General features: G+C 33.3%; 2 protein-coding genes, 1 non-coding gene and 1 pseudogene across 5 annotated transcripts; 1 reads left to right on the top strand and 3 right to left on the bottom strand.

Moving 5' to 3' along the window:
• Positions 1–2,906: 2,906 nt before the first annotated feature.
• On the bottom strand, positions 2,907–4,035 carry LOC110427312 (splicing factor Cactin pseudogene; annotated as a pseudogene).
• A 2,618-nt stretch (positions 4,036–6,653) lies between these two features.
• LOC110427120 (berberine bridge enzyme-like 21) lies at positions 6,654–8,449 on the bottom strand. Its single transcript, XM_021442535.2, has one exon. The coding sequence runs from the start codon at positions 8,399–8,401 to the stop codon at positions 6,806–6,808; it is 1,596 nt and encodes a 531-aa protein (XP_021298210.1). The 5' UTR covers positions 8,402–8,449; the 3' UTR covers positions 6,654–6,805.
• A 2,994-nt stretch (positions 8,450–11,443) lies between these two features.
• On the top strand, positions 11,444–11,549 carry LOC149526408 (U6 spliceosomal RNA). The gene has a single exon (XR_016352044.1). It is a non-coding gene; the product is annotated as a U6 spliceosomal RNA (small nuclear RNA).
• Positions 11,550–16,260: 4,711 nt separating this feature from the next.
• Positions 16,261–18,813, bottom strand: LOC110427063 (berberine bridge enzyme-like 21). Of its 3 annotated transcripts, none has more exons than XM_021442447.2 (2): positions 16,803–18,813; positions 16,261–16,714 (listed from the first exon to the last, which is right to left on the bottom strand). In XM_021442447.2, the coding sequence occupies exons 1-2, from the start codon at positions 18,340–18,342 to the stop codon at positions 16,662–16,664; spliced, it is 1,593 nt and encodes a 530-aa protein (XP_021298122.1). In that variant the 5' UTR covers positions 18,343–18,813; the 3' UTR covers positions 16,261–16,661. The 3 variants fall into 3 exon arrangements, with proteins under 3 accessions (XP_021298122.1, XP_021298121.1, XP_089641540.1); XM_021442446.2 differs by having other exon boundaries at positions 16,261–16,481; XM_089785414.1 differs by having other exon boundaries at positions 16,261–18,813.
• Between the last annotated feature and the right edge of the window lie 275 nt (positions 18,814–19,088).

Here is a 19,088-nt window from a genome sequence, read left to right as displayed (position 1 = left end):
TTAACTCTAAGATCATTATTTTTCTTTTATAATTACATAATCAAATTTCAATACTCAAAATTTGAAGTTAAAACGCACACTTATCCCAACAATACAATTATAAATATTGTCATTTTAAGTTGACATGCATATTAAAAATAATTCCATTTCAAAATCTTTGAAATTTCAAGGTTCCTTGCCCAAATGCATAAACAATAATGAGCACAAATGAAATAGTTTGAAAATTTTACCATAAACAACAATGATCACAAATGTAATAGTTTGAAATAGTTTGCAAGATTTATCATTTTAAGGTCACAACAATTTTGACAAGATTAAAAATTCCACCAAAGTCAAAATATTCTCATCTTAAATGTGCCTAACAATTAACCCAATAAAGTTTTATATTTATTCTCAACTTGAATGTGCCTTTCTATTAACTCTATAGAGTTTTATATAACTATTAAAAGAGCCTTCTTAGTTTCTCATGTGAGATTATTACAATTCTTAAATAAACTAAAAATCTTATTCTATTTTCCTATATAAATTAAAATTCTTATTTTATCCAATAATTCTTATGTAAGACCTAGATAATAATAATATAATAATATACTCCTATATCACATCTTTTAATTTGTTTTCAACTATGGAAAAGCAAGAATCCATTAATATTGCACTGTCCTTGTATAATATTGCAGGTTGAACGTTATAGATTTAGTACTTGGTTGGTAGTTGCCTAAAGAACAAAATTTTAGTGGCTCTTGTTGACAATTCTAGTTTCTTGAAACTTCACCCTGATCCAAATTTTGATCTAAATACCTTATAATTGACGTCGAGGCGTTATGAAGACACCAATTGTGCCGAGGTTAGAAACTCTATTAAGGTGAACACCAATCTTGGCGAGGTTAGAAACCCTACAAAGATGAATAATGGCCAAAATCCCAATTAGGTTGGTCAAATCAAAGATACTAAAATCTCTTACTCTTTTGAATAGAACTTATAGAAAATAAGTACTCCTACTTACTAAAAAAAATTCTTTATTAATTCTCAACTTGAATGTGTTTAACAATTAAGTCAAAAAGGCTTTGTATAACTATTCCTAAAGAAGAAAGTCTTCTAACTTTTCCATGCGGGATTATTCTAGATTAGAGAAAAAAAATTGCTTGCATAAGTTCTCTTGTTTAGATCGAACCTCTTTCACATCTAACACTTTTTTAATAACTCCAACTTTAGCAATTGGAAGGTGTTGAACTTGAGCATCTATAGTAGATGCAGTCCCATCAAATCCATCAAATGAATACAAGTCTGAAACATTGAAAATAGGATTGATTTGTAACTCACATGACAACTCAATTAAGTAGGCATTTGAATTGATTTCTTTAGCACCTTATAAGGTCCAAACTTATAAACTTGAGCTTGTGATAAGCACTTTTAAAAAATCTTTCTTGCCTCAAGTATACAAGTACTTGATCACTTTCCCCAAATTCTTGTTTTACGACAATATTGATTGGAAGCAAAAGAGTATGTTACATTGTTAGCTTTTAAGGTAGCTTTTACATCTTGCAAGTTACTTTTGTAATTCTTGAACTTGACAACGTAATTCTTCTACCTCGATCTGGTGAATATCTCTTTGACGATTTTGATGTCTTGAATGCATTTTGTTGGTTCAAATAAGAGCAGCAATTACAACAATGGTAATATGGCGAGGACATGGTGATGTAAAAAAAAATAATGATAGAACAATAACAAACAAAATTACTTAAAAAGGAAAGTCAAAACCCGACAATGAACCCGAACAATGATTCTCTCACTTTGATACCAAACCAACGTTAGGGCATTGTGAATACACCAATTATGGCGATGTTAGAACCCTATTATGATGAACACCAAACTTGACGAGGTTAAAAACCCCACTAAGGTGAATAATGGCCAAAATCCTGCTTTGATTGGCCAAAGCATAAATAAATAAAATTTCTTACTCTTTTGAAAAAAATCTAAAGAAAATAAGCATGTCTGATTACTAATAAAAATATTCTTTATTAATTCTCAACTTGAATGTGTCTAACAATTAAGCTAAGACGACTTTATATAATTATTCCTAAAGAAGAGAGTCTTCTAACTTTCTCACGTGAGATTATTACAATTTCTAAATAAATAAATAAAAAAATAATCTAACCTAAACTTTCTTAAAACATAAGTAAGGTAAAAGATAATTATAAAAATAATCTTTCCTAACTTAATGTGCAAGTAACCTAATAATATACCTCTGTATCAATAACCATGCACTATTCATGTAATTTGGATGATGGAATGGAGAGCTATGAGCTAAGAAAGTAGGCTTCATGATCATTTGAAAATATGGAATGTTGAATTCTGAAGATGAGCCTTGTGTTTTGAAACAACGGTAATCTGCTCTTTGTCCTGCGCTGCTGTGTGTGGAATATGCACTTTGTCATCAGCCTCCCTTGGTAGTCTTTGTGTATTTTTGTATACGGCTTTTTGTACAGGTTTCAGGAATGTCTAATTTCCAGCAAATCTGTTAAAGGTTTTCGTGCTAACCTCCTGCTATGCTGTGGATTTTCTGGGTATTGACAGTTGCTTCACATGTACGTTCCTGCATACATGTTGCTTCACATGTATTTTCCAATTGTTCTGCTTTTGCTCTGGTATATCAATAATGCTAATCTGCCTTTCAAGAAACATGTTCTAAATTAGGATAAGGCACAAATTAATGCACATTTGACCTAGTACAAAAATTTACCAAATAATTTAACTAAATTAATTTCCTCTAGTGGCCTAATGAAAAGCATCTCAGGTGAATTGCACTCCCTCCTTTGCAAGGGGGTCTGCTGCTGCATTCTAATTTAGAACAATTTACTAGCCTCTTGTTGAAAAACTCTATGACTAATTAATTTTTGAATCTCGAGTAACAAATAACAAGATGCCACAATATTCACATAGTACAACTCAAGCCAACTATCATCACAAGATAGATATCATGTCACGAGGAAAGTGCCTCTATCCCATATCGGACAGAAATGGGAGATCCTGAGCTCTTTAAAAATGGATGTGCTACACATCCTCATAAGCGCATTTATGAGAGAGAGAGTAATGATTCCATGACAATCACCTACTGTAGCGATAGCACTTAAAGTTAAAATATAAATGCAAAACTCCATGTTCGAATGTGGCTTTAAATCCTTTCTTATCTTTGTCTACAATCCGGAAAGCAATGTCCTCGTAGGGTGGCCCAGAATGGAACCTTATGATGCATGTCTCAGAACTATTTCCATCCTTCTCAATAGCATATGCAGGAGCCTTTGTCTTGTCGACAAGGTCTGGGTAGAAGATATTAAACTTATTTCCTGAGCCTTTGTCTTGTCGACAAGGTCTGGGTAGAAGATATTAAACTTATTTCCTAGCACAATTTTGGGAGGTGGATTGTCGTGATCGTAATGGGTCTGGTTGTACTTGTTCCACTCATATCCAGTGTGAACATGGTTGAAATATTTTGGTTTTCTAGGTCGGTATTTGTCATGCCACCAATACACCTGTGAATCCAAGTTTACTTGGGCACCAGAGCCAAATACTGCATCTCCCTCCTCCATTGCTCCCATAGCTTTCATGGCTTTTAGCTTAGAGTGATCTTCTCGTATCCGTCTTTGCTGCTCCAGTATAGCCCTGTCCTCTTCAGGGTCAATAGCTTCTTCGTGGTTTTCATCACCATGCAACAGTTGGGGTGAAAATGATCCAGCCTCTTTTTCCACGGGTTGTGGAGAATATATTTCAGCATCTTTAACTTCATGATCACTATCCTCCTCTCCAGGTCCTAAACCATGATCAGATTCCAGTCCTGAAGGTTGCTCAAGGCCTTGTAACTGTGTCCTCAGCATTTGAGCATGTATTTCCTTTAAGCAGGTCTTTGCTTTCAATATATGAAGGCGTTTAAGAACAGCCTCCCAATACTCAACAACCTTTGCCATGCCAGTACGCATCTGTGACTCTATCTGGGATTGCAATGCCTCCAGTTCATGATGGGTCTTTCCTTCCAAGAGATTCTTGACATCTGCTTCAACACTAGAAGGCAGACTTCTTTGGAGAAGCAATAAAATTTATTTTTATTATATTTTTTCTAAATTATTATTAGTTTAAAAAGTTAAAATAAAAAATAATAAAACATATACAAAACTAAAAGGAGAAGCAATCTTTGTAAAATCTGCTTTTTTCTTATAATTTTTTAAATGATAATGAATATTTCTAATTCTTATATCTTAGTTTGTTGTTTATACATTTATTCAGAATATTTATACAATTTATAAAATTTGTTTATAAATATTTAAAACTATTTTTATTAACCTATCTTTAACCCAAAAACTTGACAGGCCGTTGGCTTAGGTTAGATTCGGCCCCAATTTACAGACCATGGGCTGGTGCTCCAAGGAGGAATCTGACCCTTAAAAGGTCCAACCTTCGATGATGGGCCCATGTTTCACTCCACTGACACTATGATAGTGATTAGTATTTTATAATGTAATATAATTATAAGTAATATGATTGTAGAGAAGATAATATTACAATGTTTAATATATAAGTAAAGTAATTATTAAAATACAGATAATATGATATTGTAGCGTTTAATTTACAAGTACTCTATTAGAAATGTAATATCAATTTTTAATATTATCCAAATTTATTAAAATATAAATTTAATCTATTTATACTTTTTATTATTAATTTTTATATAATATCATGTCTTAAATATATTTTTAATGTCATATATTTTATTTTATTTCTTATTATAATCTTATATATTTTATTTTTATTTTTTAATATAATTTCTTATATTATATATTCTAATTTAATTTCTTTTTCCTTTAAAAGACAATATAAATTTTATTGATGGTCACCATAGCTAGTGAGAGTAACAAAGAGACATTCTTTGAAATTTATATAAAAAAATAAATTATAATATTACAAAATATCTTTAATAAAATAATAAAGTTAAAGGGTATAAATATCATTAATAACATTGCAGAGTGTAATACAATCTGATTACTTTAGTTTTGAACTGTAATCATATTACATCTATGAACTGTAATGTGATTGTATTATAATATTATATTGTAGTGATTTGTTGTAAAATAAATACTATAATGTAGTTTAATAGGACACATTGTAAGAAATGTGCTCATACTTTCCTCATATCAAATATTTTCTATTATATGAACTTGTTTAAACCAGATGTTATATTACGTTGTGAATCACATGACACACGTGACCTTAACAATTATTGAGCTCATAATCAATTAATATCATTTGCAATAATGACAGATGAATCAATTTTTTAATGTGACAAAGTTAATTGATCGGAACAATTATGTCTTCTTAAAAAAAACAAATTTCACATTTAACCAATTTTGTAGCATAAGAAAAGCAGTGTCAATATTCAAGTCTATAGAAAATACTAATTGATCTGAGTATTCGGCTCATTAGTTAATGCATAATCCTTCTGTCGAAAGAGTAAATTCAAATTCTCTTTTCTTTAATTATAAAAAAAAAAAAGAAATACTAACTGATCATAGGCTTAATAACCATTAAGGTTATGTGATAAATGCAAAGAGTTTCGGGTACAAATGATAAGAAAAACTTATTTAGATAAAGTGAGGAAGTTTAAAGACTTATTTAATAAAGAATTTTCCATTTAACTAAAAGAAATTATAAATCCCATCACATTGCATGCGATTTCTTTAAATTTATCACTTTGGCAATAATCTCCACCTAGAAAAGTCTAGGAAGAAATTGGTGAGGATACTTGTATGAGGTTTTTCCTTTTGTTGACTGTTATGTCTTAAGTTTTATACTTAAATATTTAGTTTATTGGTTAATATATTATCTTCTGCCTAAATAGTAAGGTTCGAATCCTCACTTCAATTATATAAAAAAAAATCTCCACCCATTCCATTTGGTACGGACATGAAACTATTAAATAGAATGCCCTTTTCTCGGACAGAGATGCATGTCTCATGTGCAGGTAATGGTGGGGTTTTTTTATTGGATATGTGAAATAAAATTATGAAAAAAAGCAGATAGAATATTAAATAACAATAAAAGATTTTTTATTCTATATATTTATGCCTGTATAGGAGATGTAACTGTTAAAAATGTGTATGATTTAATTCATTTTCGGAGCAACACCAAGGATGGAGTTTGTAAAGTGAACGGGAATAAGACTTTTGTTTATCCAGAGTCACGGCAAGTGAAAAACTAATGGCTGCATGAACAATCACTTGATGCAACAAGTCAAGTGCCAAGCAACCCCCACATGGCAAGGAGCCCAAAGTCCAAAAGGTTACAAAGAAACAGTTAAGGCGAGGACAAATTTCTGTCTGGAAATGAGTGGTTCACATTCATTTCGTACTCAATGATTGGCTCATCCAAAATCACTTTAGAATGGTCATCTGACTTTTTGGGTATTCTAGATTGAAGCTTCTTTACAATTTCACCTGGGCCAGGCCGGCATTTAGGCCTTGGGTGGAGGGGATGACTGGAGACTAGTAATAGCTAATTAAGGTAGAGAATGGTGCAATGTCTTAGTTTTAACGGGTCTGATTTTCACCTTCAATGTCGATGGCAGATCACCGTCCATGAAGCAAGAAAGAAACGAACGAACAAACTGGAAATTAAAAGATAAGTATAACTAGAAAATAACCAATTATAACTTTGTCACAATTATAGCAAGAAATGATGAATTATGATCTATCGTCAACCCATCAGCTATATTCTCACTAAAAGCTATGGTGTAATAATTGACAATGTCATTTTTCTTCTATGTCTTACTTGTGCGAGGAGGGATGCTTTGTTCGTTCCTGAAGAAATTCTTGGGATCAACGGCAGTCTTCACATCGACCAGTCTCTCATAGTTGTCATTAAAATAACTCTCCCCATAAACTTTGCCCTCCTCGACGGTCCAATTCTCAGCGACACCAATGTCAATGTCCCTATAATTCAAATAAGCACTCCTTGGATTCTTGGACACGAACTGAGTCATGAAATCGTGAAGTATCTTTGATTGAGTTGTGTAGTTCTTATCTGCCTCGTTTCCAGGTTCGTCCCAGTTCACTGAATACTGGATCTTGTACAAATTCCCGGCACGGTGAGGGAATGGAGTCTCCTCAGCCTTGATTTCGTTCATTCTCCCTCCGTATGCATTGAAAACCAAGCCGACTTTTCCCAATTCAATCACCTTTTCCCACAGCGATTCCAACCCATCTCTAGGAATTGGAGTCTGCACGTAATCTGACTTCCTCTTCAGGAAATCAGCGTCGTTCAGGTTTCTGTCGAGTAAAGCAGTAGGTGATGTTCCGAAATCGAAATTAGCCCACCAAAGAACAGAGTCAATCCAAGTCGTCTCCGTACAGTTCTCTTTCTTCAGGCTCAGTTCAGGGAATTCCTTGCCCAACAAGGCCACTAGGCTATTAGCATCCCCCAAATACAATGCAATAACCGTTACTCGGAGCGTCTTTTGCTTGTTCCTCGTTACCGGTTGCAAAAGCATCCTCATGAAGAGATTATCATCTGTTGTTGGAGCAACAGATTGCCACTTCAAAGCAACATCAGTGGCATTGTCTGCCAATAATCTTTCAAGTCTGAAAACAGTAACCGTCTCAGGGACAGGAACAAGCTTAATCTTGTAGGCTAAAACCACACCAAAACTGGCCGCTCCCCCGCCTGTTATAGCCCAGAAAAGATCCTCTCCCATGCCTTTTCTGTCTAGAATTCTTCCATTAACATCAACTATTTTTGCATCCACAATATGGTCCACTGTCAGACCATATTTCCTTATCAAGGTACCGTAACCGGCACCGCTGAAGTGCCCACCAACGCCGACAGTGGGACAAACCCCACCAGGAAATCCATGGACCTTGCTCTTCTCCCAAATATTATAGTAAAGTTCACCAAGTGTTGAGCCGGTCCCAACCCAGGCCGATTCGTCTGCCATGTCAACAGATATCGAGCGCAGATTAAACATGTCAAGAACGAAAAACGGCTCATCGAAAATATAAGATAAGCCTTCGTAGTCGTGGCCACCGCTGCGGATTTTGAGTCGGAAACCAACCTTTTGGGAACAGATTACCGCTGCAGAGACATGGGATTCCTCCAAAGGAGTGATAATGATGACTGGTTTGGGCGTGGAAGAAGTATTGAAACGAGCGTTGCGGATATATGCTTGCAAGACTGATGCATAGGAAGGGTTGGAATTAGAGAAGAGTATGCTGGAAACATCATCGGATGGGATTGATTGGCTTAAGCATTGGAAAAGGGGTTGGTAGGCAGGATCTGATGCTGCCAATGACAAGGAAAAGTTGAAGGAAACAAGAAAAAGTAAAAGCGGAAGCAGCCTTGGGGCCATCCAAATTAGCATTATGCTTTTGGTTGTTCGATTTTGTGATCAAGGAATAAGGCTTTGGTCCATGATTTATAAGGTTCAAGGGCATGGAAAAATCTATGGTATTATTTAAAGCATGATTCCTATTTGTCTGAATTAGGCACAGGCCTTTTTTCCAAATAAAAAAATAGATTATGCCAAACCTATGACAGGACAGATCATTAAGGAAAAATATTCAGACAGGAAAGGAAACATAGTATTATTTTTTAATTCATGTTTGGCAAGTCAGCAGCACACAGCATTTTACTATGAACACAGATTAATTTACTTTTCTAATTTAGTGGGAGATATTATGGTGCGGTGATTCACACCCTATACTTTTCCATATGCATCATAATAATCTGGATTAGGAAAAATTAACTTTCGATTATTCAATTTTAAGGAAGAAATCCTGGCCTGCTAGGTATGGTGGTGTCCATACATTGCTTGGATTTTTATAGTAAGTTTTTATTTTTCCCCATTGATTAGATTTATTTCCTTTTTTTTTTTGGGAAATATTTTGTTACAAAATTACAATTTAAAATGAAAGTTTTAAGGATTTATATTTAATGTATTATCAATTTATAAATTCTATACATTATCAATAAATCAAATGTTGTCAAACCACATTATATAATTAAATGATGATATATAAATGCTTTTACACTTGTAATGAATCAAATATAAACTCGTATTTTCATTACAATAAAATGACTTTCACATATATCATATACTACATTTTTAAAAAATTAATAAATAAATCAACTTAAAATTAGATTAAACCCACATACCATGAAAGAGTGCAAGATTTATAGGATAAAGTAGAATTAATTACTTCCCCTTATAAAATTTAAACCTACTACGGTCTCTCATATGCAATACCCAAAAAAAAAAAGTCCAATATCATACAGATATTAGCATGATATGTTTGAATAATTAATTTGATTCTAACCATAATCACGGAATGGGTGATTTGTTGTTAATTGTGTAATTAAATGAATATGATTTGATCAGATTGTGAAAGGAAAATGGTGCCTACAAAAGGCCACATGGTCAAAAACATTGTGTGGTTACAAAGAAGACGTTGGGGCTATAGATATTTTGGCCCTGTGGTACGTGTTCCTGTGAAGCCTCCTGCAGTCAGCTTCTAGTGAGAATGACTTTTATTTAGACTTGTTCCTATTCCTCGACTCATTTTCAAACCTCAACTAAAAAAGAAAAATATAAAGGGAAAAGTTATGTGTAGAAAATAGAAAAGTAAGACAATAGCCGAGACTAATCCCACTTACACATCCAAAGTCAATGTCCATGGGCTTAAGAGATAATTATTATAACTTGACCACTTTTGAGTGAAATCAAATTATTTTAATTATATATTATGTTTTTGATTTGTAATATTAACGAGAATTCAAACCCACCACCAAAAATTACATATATTTACAATTGAGTGAAGTATGTATCATTTTTAATTATATATATAATATAATTTTTATATATTAATAATCGATAAATTAATAATTTTAATTAAATAATATTTTTCGTCTATTCCCATTTGAGATCAATATGACAAATTAATAATTCGTTAAATTTATCAAATAATATATTTAAAAAAACACACATAAGTCTCACTTGATATATAAATTAAAATTATATATACACATGATTCAATTAATAGATCTTTATACAAAATGACTCAAATATTACTTTTTTCCTTTTGAAATTGATATTTCTTTAGATATAATTTCTAACTTTTTCTAATGTATTAAGAAACTCTGTTGTAATGTTCTCATATTGTAAAAGAAAATTATACAATGTGAGTATTGCTTTGAGCGCATCTTTGAACAATACAAGCTCCAATAGCAAGGGTGATGCTAAACAACTAATTTATACGTCAATTGAGCATCAAAAATGCTTGATTGATGTATAAACTAATAAATTATTAATTTATAAATTAAATAATATATCAATTAATTAATAAATTTTTATGGTCTCACGAGTATTAATTTATAGAGGTTTAATTATATATGTCTATTTAATTTGTACTTAAAAATAAGATTAAGATTAAAAAATATGAATATCTTTTTTGATAAGCAGTTAATGTAATAAAAAGTTATCAAATTCAAATTTCGAGTCATTGTTCATGATTTTTATCATTTTCTCTTGTTTAGCATGATATCTTAAACATAAATACTTGTTAAAACTTCCAAATTAAGTGAGAAATTAGTGGAAGAAAATTAAACATGATAGGGGAAAAAAAGATATTTAAAAATAATTTGAACATAGGGAAAAAAAAGAAGAACTTGTCAGAAAAGAGAATGAAGAAATGAAAAGTCGACTGCTCCATTGAATCTTGAGACAGCATATGAAAAACATGCACGTCTCTTGATCCTTTTCCAGACAACAAAATGAAGACTCACCAAACTCAAAGGGTTGGATGGTACAGTTGACAACAATAGTTTTGGTTAGGTTTGAGTTCTACGAAAATAAGAAAACATTAAAGCGTTCAAATACACCAAATCAGAAGTAAAACTTTAAAGTTAACCAGCCAAGCTCTAGCTAAGTACTATCAACAAATCATGCGTTTAGATTTGTGTTCGATAAACATCAATTTTGACAAAATCATCTACCAAATCATTAACGGACAAATCTATTAATATTATGTTATTAAACTACTTGACATTACTCCATCTTTATTCATTTTCCAACGGATTTTTATTGCCGGAAACAATATACCAAATAATTTTTTTTCAGCCTCCACAGAGTTACGTAAGGAATTAAAACCGAATTGATGACATTAGAAAAATCATTTTCAATAATTGAAAAGTATGAATTTATCCATTTGAAAGCAGAATAACAACAAAAGTTTCTCTAATCATGAGGAATTCAGTCAAATTTAAATCTCCAATACAACATATTTGGAAAGCATAATGATCCTAACTCATCACGCAGCATCCACCAATTCTCAATACCTTGCCTACCTTGTTGTCTTCTTTTTTTTTTAAAAAAAAAGCAACTTAATAAAAGAGAAATAGATGCAATGTCTTCTGTTTTAAAGATATTGATAAAACCAAAACGATACAGAGAAGATTAACATGATCTTTGCACAAGGATGATGTGCACGAGTCGAGAAATAAGAATAAATCCGGGATCAAGTGGTCCTTTACCTAATACAGTTGGATGTCCTTTTCCCTAGTGTGCATGTTCACCTCACGAAACCTGTAAGAGTGGTCATCCATGCATGCGTGTGATATATGTAACGCGCTTTGACTCTGGTCATTGTTTGGATTTCAATAAATGGGTACGCTGCTCAATTTTAGAGATGTTTGCCAACAGGTATGATGATTTGGCTCAAAAGCTATTGGTACCTATCATCAAGATGGTGTGACCAATTATTTGGTGCCACCCGTCCAGTGTCGTGGCACTATTGGTAACCAAATCTGGGCTGCATAAAACCTAATTTTGGTGGATTTGTTGAGCATTGATGTGTAATTAATTTCTTAACTATGATGCAGGCACCTTACAACCATACTCTATGTATACTCTACTAATGCATTAGGATCATTAAACTGAATGCCAACAGGCTGATCAAGTAGCCGACAATGGCAGATCTCCGTCCGTCTAGCAAGAAAGAAAAGCTGGAACAAAGTGGAAATTAAAAGAAAGTATAACTTAGATAATAATCAATTATAACTTTGTCATAATCATATCAAGAAGTGACGAATTACGATTTATCACCGACCCATCGGTTATATTTGTACATATAAATTTCTTGTCAAAAATTTTTAATTTAAAAATTATGAAACAAATATAAATATTTGATACTAGCTACAATCTTTGACATTTTTTTTATTAATTTTTTCACTTCGTTTTCAAAAATCATGAACTAAACTTGATATCTTCACGTTAAAGGGCTTGACGGCTTAATCTTAATTATGAAGTAAGCCTAATATCTTCACTTCAAATGTCTTGACGACTTAATCTCAACCTCTTGAAGTGGTATCAATATTAAACTTTAGGACCTCAAGATGAGGCCTAGTCCATGTAATAGAACTATTGGCATGTCTGGTTCTACGAGGGGCATGGCCTATGGTAGGAAATCTTGCTAGATCACCTATAGAGGGGTTAAGGTAAGGTCATTTAGCATTGGACCACCAAGCAACTCTCACTTTGATCAGCTAAAAAATAAGGCTACTATCCCATTCTTTCCCCTTAAAAAACACATCATTCTTAAACGATCCAGATAACCTAAGTGATAGCATACCAACCCACTTTCCAAATAGCACTATTTTAAATATTACAAGAGAACTTGAACTAAGAAAACAGTCGAGGGGATTAAAGGGTGAAACCCAATCAACACCCCACAATAAACACCATAATTACCAGATTAACCAAGTTTTATCACGAGTGAAGAAAAGGTGTTGTACCGTTTCAAGCTTTTGTAGGCACAACAGACATGTGGTAGCATTGGAACTGATGATGCCTCTCTTTGCAAGAGTATCTCGCACAACCAAGCGTCCTCTCATAAGCTACCAGCATCAGATCTCAATTTTATAAGGCGTCAGACCATACCATGTCATCTTCCAATGATCAGCGTAAGGGTGTTAGTAAGCAGCACTTGGTGACAAAAAGAGTTTGAGAAGTAGTCGCTGTGAGAGGACCATTTCTAAATGAGTTTATCTGGGAAATCCTTATCAATGACCTGCTCAGCAAGAAGAGAATTAAAGCCATCCCACTGCTCCCACCTAAACACATTTCATTCTTTGTATTTCACTACTTAAACACACTTCATTCTTTAAGAGGGATTTATTTGGACAAGAACAAAGATTACTCACCATCATTGTGTGAAATTAAGATAAGGTAAAATATTTTTTTAATCTCTTTCTTTCAATTTATATTTATATTTATATTTTTTTTCATTTTTATTCTATTTGCTCATACGTTTTAAGTTTCTATATATTTTCTTCTCTAAATTTTTATAAACTATCAACCATGTTCTTTTTCTTTCTTTTTTGTTATATCATATGTGGGTTCTATCTTTTATTTGCCACGTTTGTTTTTTCCATTATGTAGATTTTATTTTCTATAATTTTAATTTTTAAAATTTAATAAATTATCATATAATTTTCAAATATAAGTTTTAGTGTTGCATTGTTACTGAAAATTTCATCAATATATTATTTTTTATTAATCCTGATTATATAAAAGAAAACTATCTTGAGTATACAATTTTTTATGTGCTTTACATTCCATATTTAGTTGAAAAAAAATTATCTTGAATATATAATTTTTAAAAATTATATAAGAAAAAAATTATTAATCTTGAATATCACATTTAACTATTAATATTTTATACATTATAGTTTTATAGTTAACATTATAAGTTTAAATAGAAATAAAATAAAAATATTAGATGTCGATTGCATTAATTTGTTTTTAGGTTTGATTAAAGTATGAGTAAGTTGAAAATAGTTGACAAGTTTTGTAAAAGGAAAAACACAAATCATCCAAATGTTAATTCTTCATTTGAGCCATTAAGCCTTCATGTTTCAATTAATAAACAAGAGTAATGTAAATCAAAATGCCAAAAACTCAATTATGAAGAAATGGATGCTTTTCAATATTAGAGTCAATAATTGATTATTTTAAATCTAAGAAACATGATTGAGCATAATTTTCTTAAAAGACTATTGTAAGTCTTTTTCTTTTTGATTTAAATGTTATATAAACTTATTTTTTATTTTAAATCTTTTAATTGTTAATTAAGTTCAACATAGTTTCCACGGTCTCCCCTTTCTTTCTCTTACCCAAGATATATTTTTCCAATTAGTTTTTTGAGTTTTTTTTTTATCTCTAAATTTTACTCAAACATCTTATAAGTTTTTTCATGATACCTTTAATTAACTTTAATTAACCTTTAAGTTTTTATTAATCTGATGTTCAAGTTTCATTAGTTACCTTTGGATTTTTTAGCATAACCATTTGTTCAAAAAAAAAAAAAGTTCATCATGTTTTGTGATCCCTACATATTGTCGTTTATTAACTCTTTTTATTTACTTTTCATATGCATATATAATAGTAAAAAATATGTTAGGTTTTGTTTATATATGTGTGTTTGTGTGTTTATAGATCAAGTCATCCTTTTTTTATATATTATTTCATACTTACAGAAGGAACATTAATGACTTGGCGTATTATATTTTTAGTTAAAGACGTCATGCTAAAATATATAAATAATTTCTTTTGTATCCTTGTGTTTGGTTGATTATATACCAAATTATTAGAAAAATAATATTATAGTGTGTGATAGAAATGAGAAACCGTTAACTAAAATATTAGAAAGTTATTATTTCAGTGTTTGATTTATAAATATTTTATTGAAATTATAATGTTAATTTTTAAAATTATTTTTATGTATTAAAATGTAGGTTTAAATCACTTTTGTGGATCGGATTCGAGCCATTGGGCCTTCCTTTTCAAGCCATTTGGCATGAGTTCGACCTGGCTCGTTTATTTAAATATTATTTATTAAAATAATAAAATATTATTTTTTATTAATATTTTAGTATTTTAAAAAATATTGCACAATTAAAATAAATAAAAATAATCTTAATAATTTTATGTACCAAAAGGTGAATTTAACACACTTGCATGTCCGGACGTGTCCGTTGGATCAAGCCGGCTCTATCAAGTCTTTCTTTTCACACTATTGACTCCTTGAGCTTGGCTTGATTCGCTTGTTTTAATTATTATTTTATTAATAAAAAGTAAAATATTATTTAATATTAATACTTAAAAATGTTAAAATATATTAAACTACTAAAATATATAAAAATATATTATTCATTAATAAAATAATTTACTCAGAGCAAACTTGGACTCAAAGCCTACACTCAAGGCAGGCTGGACTCAAGGTTTGAGAAGTGAAAGGAGTCCGAAATGCTATGGGTCTGGTTGATAGGTAGCCAACTTTGGGCTGCCTTAAACTAAATTTTTGGTTGCCTTGTTAAGCATTGATGTATATTAATTTCTTAACCATGACGGGCAAGTTCTTTACAACCATACTCTATACTCTACCAATGCATTTGGATCATTAAATTGAATGCCAGGAGGCTAATAGCGTAGCCTACCGAAGCCCACCAGAACTCATCATAAGCCATATCTTCAGCTTTCGTTATCCTCCAGCGCCTGCTGGCTGCAAACCAGGAGAGTCGCCATTTATGGGCAGAGAATATTGACAAGGCTCATCCCAAGTTAAAAAACCATGGCATCTACTGGTAAACTTGACCCTGAAACCACCAAACCTGCCTCACCACCAAAGCCTGAAGCTCCACCAGCTGCTGCTAAGTGCCCTTTCAACTATTCTGTTGATGATGTTGCTCTTAGAGTTTTACTGTGTTTGCAGCCAGGCTGACTTCTGTGGTGGTCATGGTTACTGGCAAGTGGCAAGCAAACCTCATCCACCAAGCCACATCACCTTTTGATCAATTTCTGCCAACTAGGTCGATTTCTTTTAGTATAGTAGATTTTTGTCAATTCATTTTATCTTCCTATGGGGCCGTATCTGTGGGTTCATTTGTGCAGCTGTGTGTGAATGAAGATTTAGAACTTTTAATATTGGCCTTCTATATATTGCAGTCCTGAAAAACAAAACTATTATGTTCTTTGCTAATTATTTGAAAAGTAAAAAATACAAAAAAAAGAAAACTTCTTAAAATAGATAAACATTTTAAATTTTACTTCATCCGACTGCTAATGCACTAGGTTGATTAGACATCTAGTTAAAATCATATATGTGTTTATGTATAGTTGTGTGTATTCATTTATAAATATAGAACTATGAAGATCCTGAAACCACATGATGAATGTAAATGATTACCATTTATCAACTTTGCATGTAAATGAGTTGCTTCATTTTCATGTCAACAGCCAAAAGGAACAAATGGAAAATATATTTCGAATCCTATAACTACTTCCCCTGATTCCTAAAGAACCAGCAAGCAGAAAAGCAGTCCTATCCGTGTGCTGATAGCTTGCGTGGACGTCAGAAATCTTCTCTCACCCTCACCTGATTCGGACCCTGTAGCCACGAACCCCGTGTGAGTGACCATTTGGTGCAGTACTACAAGGCAAAGTAAAGACAGCAAAAAGAGCAAGGACCACTTTTGCAAAAGCAAAGTTCAAGCGTGTGAGCTTGATTGATTGTTGGCAATTGGATCTGAAGGAACTTATGCATTGGAAATATCTTCCAATTGCGAAACTAAAGAAGAGCACTATGCCTTACTTGTACGAGGGGGGATGCTCTGTTCGTTCCTGAAGAAATTCCCTGGATCAACTGCAGTTTTTACATCTACCAATCTCTCAAAATTACCATTAAAATAACTCTGTCCATAAACTTTACCTTCTTGGTATGTCCAAGTTTCGCTGATGCCAATGTCAAGGTCCCTATAGTTCAAATAAGCACTTCTTGGGTTCTTGGACACAAAGCCAGTCATGTAACTGTGAAGCCTCTTAACCAGAGTTCTGTACTTTCTGTCTGCATCCATTCCTGTCTCCTTCCAGCTTATTGAATACTGGATCTTAAACAAATTTCCGGCTCGATGAGGAAATGGGGTGTCTGTAGACTTGATTTCATTCATTATCCCTCCATATGGATTGAAAACCAACCCGGGTTCTGCCAATTCAATCATCCTTTTCCAAAGCCATTCCAACCCATCTTTAGGAATTGGAGTCTGCACATAATCTGACTTCCTCTTCATGAATTTAACATGGTAGTTTCTACTAAGCAGCACATTCGGTGAAGTTCCGTAGTTGAAACTCGCCCACCAAAGAGCAGAGTCAATCCAACTCATCTCCAAACAGTTCTCTTTTTTAAGACCCAATTCAGGGAGATCCTTAGCCAGTAAAGAGACAAGATCATCGGCACCCCCCAAATATAGTGCATAAATCGAAATTCTGATTGTCTTTTGCTTGTTTAAAGTAACTGGCTGCACAAGCATCCTCATGAACAAATTGTTATCTGTTGTTGCAGCAACAGATTGCCACTTGTAAACAACATCAGTAGCGTTCTGTTCCAAAGTTCTTTCAACTTTAAAAACCGTAACAGTTTCAGGAACGGGAACAAGCTTGATCTTGTAAGATAAAATAACACCAAAACTGGCTCCTCCACCGCCTCTGATAGCCCAGAAAAGATCCTCTCCCATGCCTTTTCTGTCAAGAATCTTACCGTTAACATCAACTATCTTAGCATCCACCACATGATCCACAGAGAGACCATACTTTCTCACCATGTTACCATAACCAGCACCGCTTATGTGACCGCCAACGCCGACAGTGGGACAAACCCCTGCAGGAAATCCGTGGACTTTGCTCTTTTCCCAAATCCTATAGTAAAGTTCTCCAAGCGTGGCGCCGGCTTCAACCCAAGCGGATTCATCTCCCATATTAACAGATATTGAACGTAGATTGAACATGTCAAGAATGAAAAAAGGTTTGTCAGATACATAAGATATGCCCTCAAAATCATGGCCGCCGCTTCGAATTTTGAGTTGAAAACCGATCTTCTTGGAACAGATAACGGCTGCTGAGACATGTGATTCTTGCAAAGGGGTGATTATAATCACCGGTTTCGGTGTGGCAGAAGTATTGAAACGAGCATTACGGATGTATGCTTGCAAAACAGAGTTGTAGGAAGAACTGGACTGAGAGTAGACTATGTTGGAGACATGATCTGATGGGTTGGAATGGCTTGTTAGGCACTGAATAAAGGATTCATAGACGGAATCGGAGGCTGCCACGGAGGAGCATATGGTGATGGAGACGACAACTAAAAGAAGAAGAGGCAAAGACATCGTCATTGCTTTCTTGTCGGCGGGGGTGAAGTTGCTTAATTTTCTACTCTTATACAATAATTTATTCATAACTAGGATCAAGTGTTTCATTAAGATATCCGCTTCCGGATTAGCAATCAAACAACAAGGAATCTAGTTAATCCGGCAAAGGCATTGTTTCATAGGGCCTATAATGTGGGGGCCAATGCATGGGGCAGGTGTCAACGGAGTCATTATATATTGTTATATTTCGACCCACCCGAGAAAAGGAGCAGTAATCAATCAAATTGCCAGCAGAGTTAATATCTCTTGCTGTCTGCTTTGTGTCCCAACCACCCGCGAAAAGGAGCAGTAAACAGTTTTTAAAAAAGGGAAAGCCCGTGATATTACACAAAAAGGGCAAGCCCGTGATATTACACGTGTAACAAAAGCGAAATGTTTTCTACGGAAGTGTAGCAAGACAACGAAATGATTCTGGTTCATAGCCATTCTAAGAATCACCTTGCTGACGTTCTTACAGAGCCTCGGCCAAGTATCAGGTTCGAGGCTTCGAGCAAATGGAGGAATGAAATTGGAGTTTGTTGCGAAGCAGCCAATTGGAGGATTCTTGGAGTCAATGGTGGACTTTGCTGCTGTGCTAGTTTTTCAGTCTAAGTCTCATTCTTGTTGCAATGACCTATTGTAGCCTTTTCTGGTACGTTTTGGTTGAGATTTTTATGTTTGTCATTATCCCAAGAGACAATTTAAATTTCCTTTTGAAAGTGGTGGGTATTATTAATCCATCAGCTAGTATGCCATTACAACTCTTGAACCTTGGTGGTGGAAGACTCATATTGGCATAAAAAATCTAGCTTTGA

This window comes from Theobroma umbraticum, unplaced genomic scaffold (genome assembly GCF_002168275.2).
Source record: "Theobroma umbraticum cultivar Fairchild unplaced genomic scaffold, ASM216827v3 scaffold_228.0, whole genome shotgun sequence".
Taxonomy (NCBI): Eukaryota; Viridiplantae; Streptophyta; class Magnoliopsida; order Malvales; family Malvaceae; genus Theobroma; species Theobroma umbraticum.
This window is presented reverse-complemented; position numbering and strand designations above follow the sequence as displayed.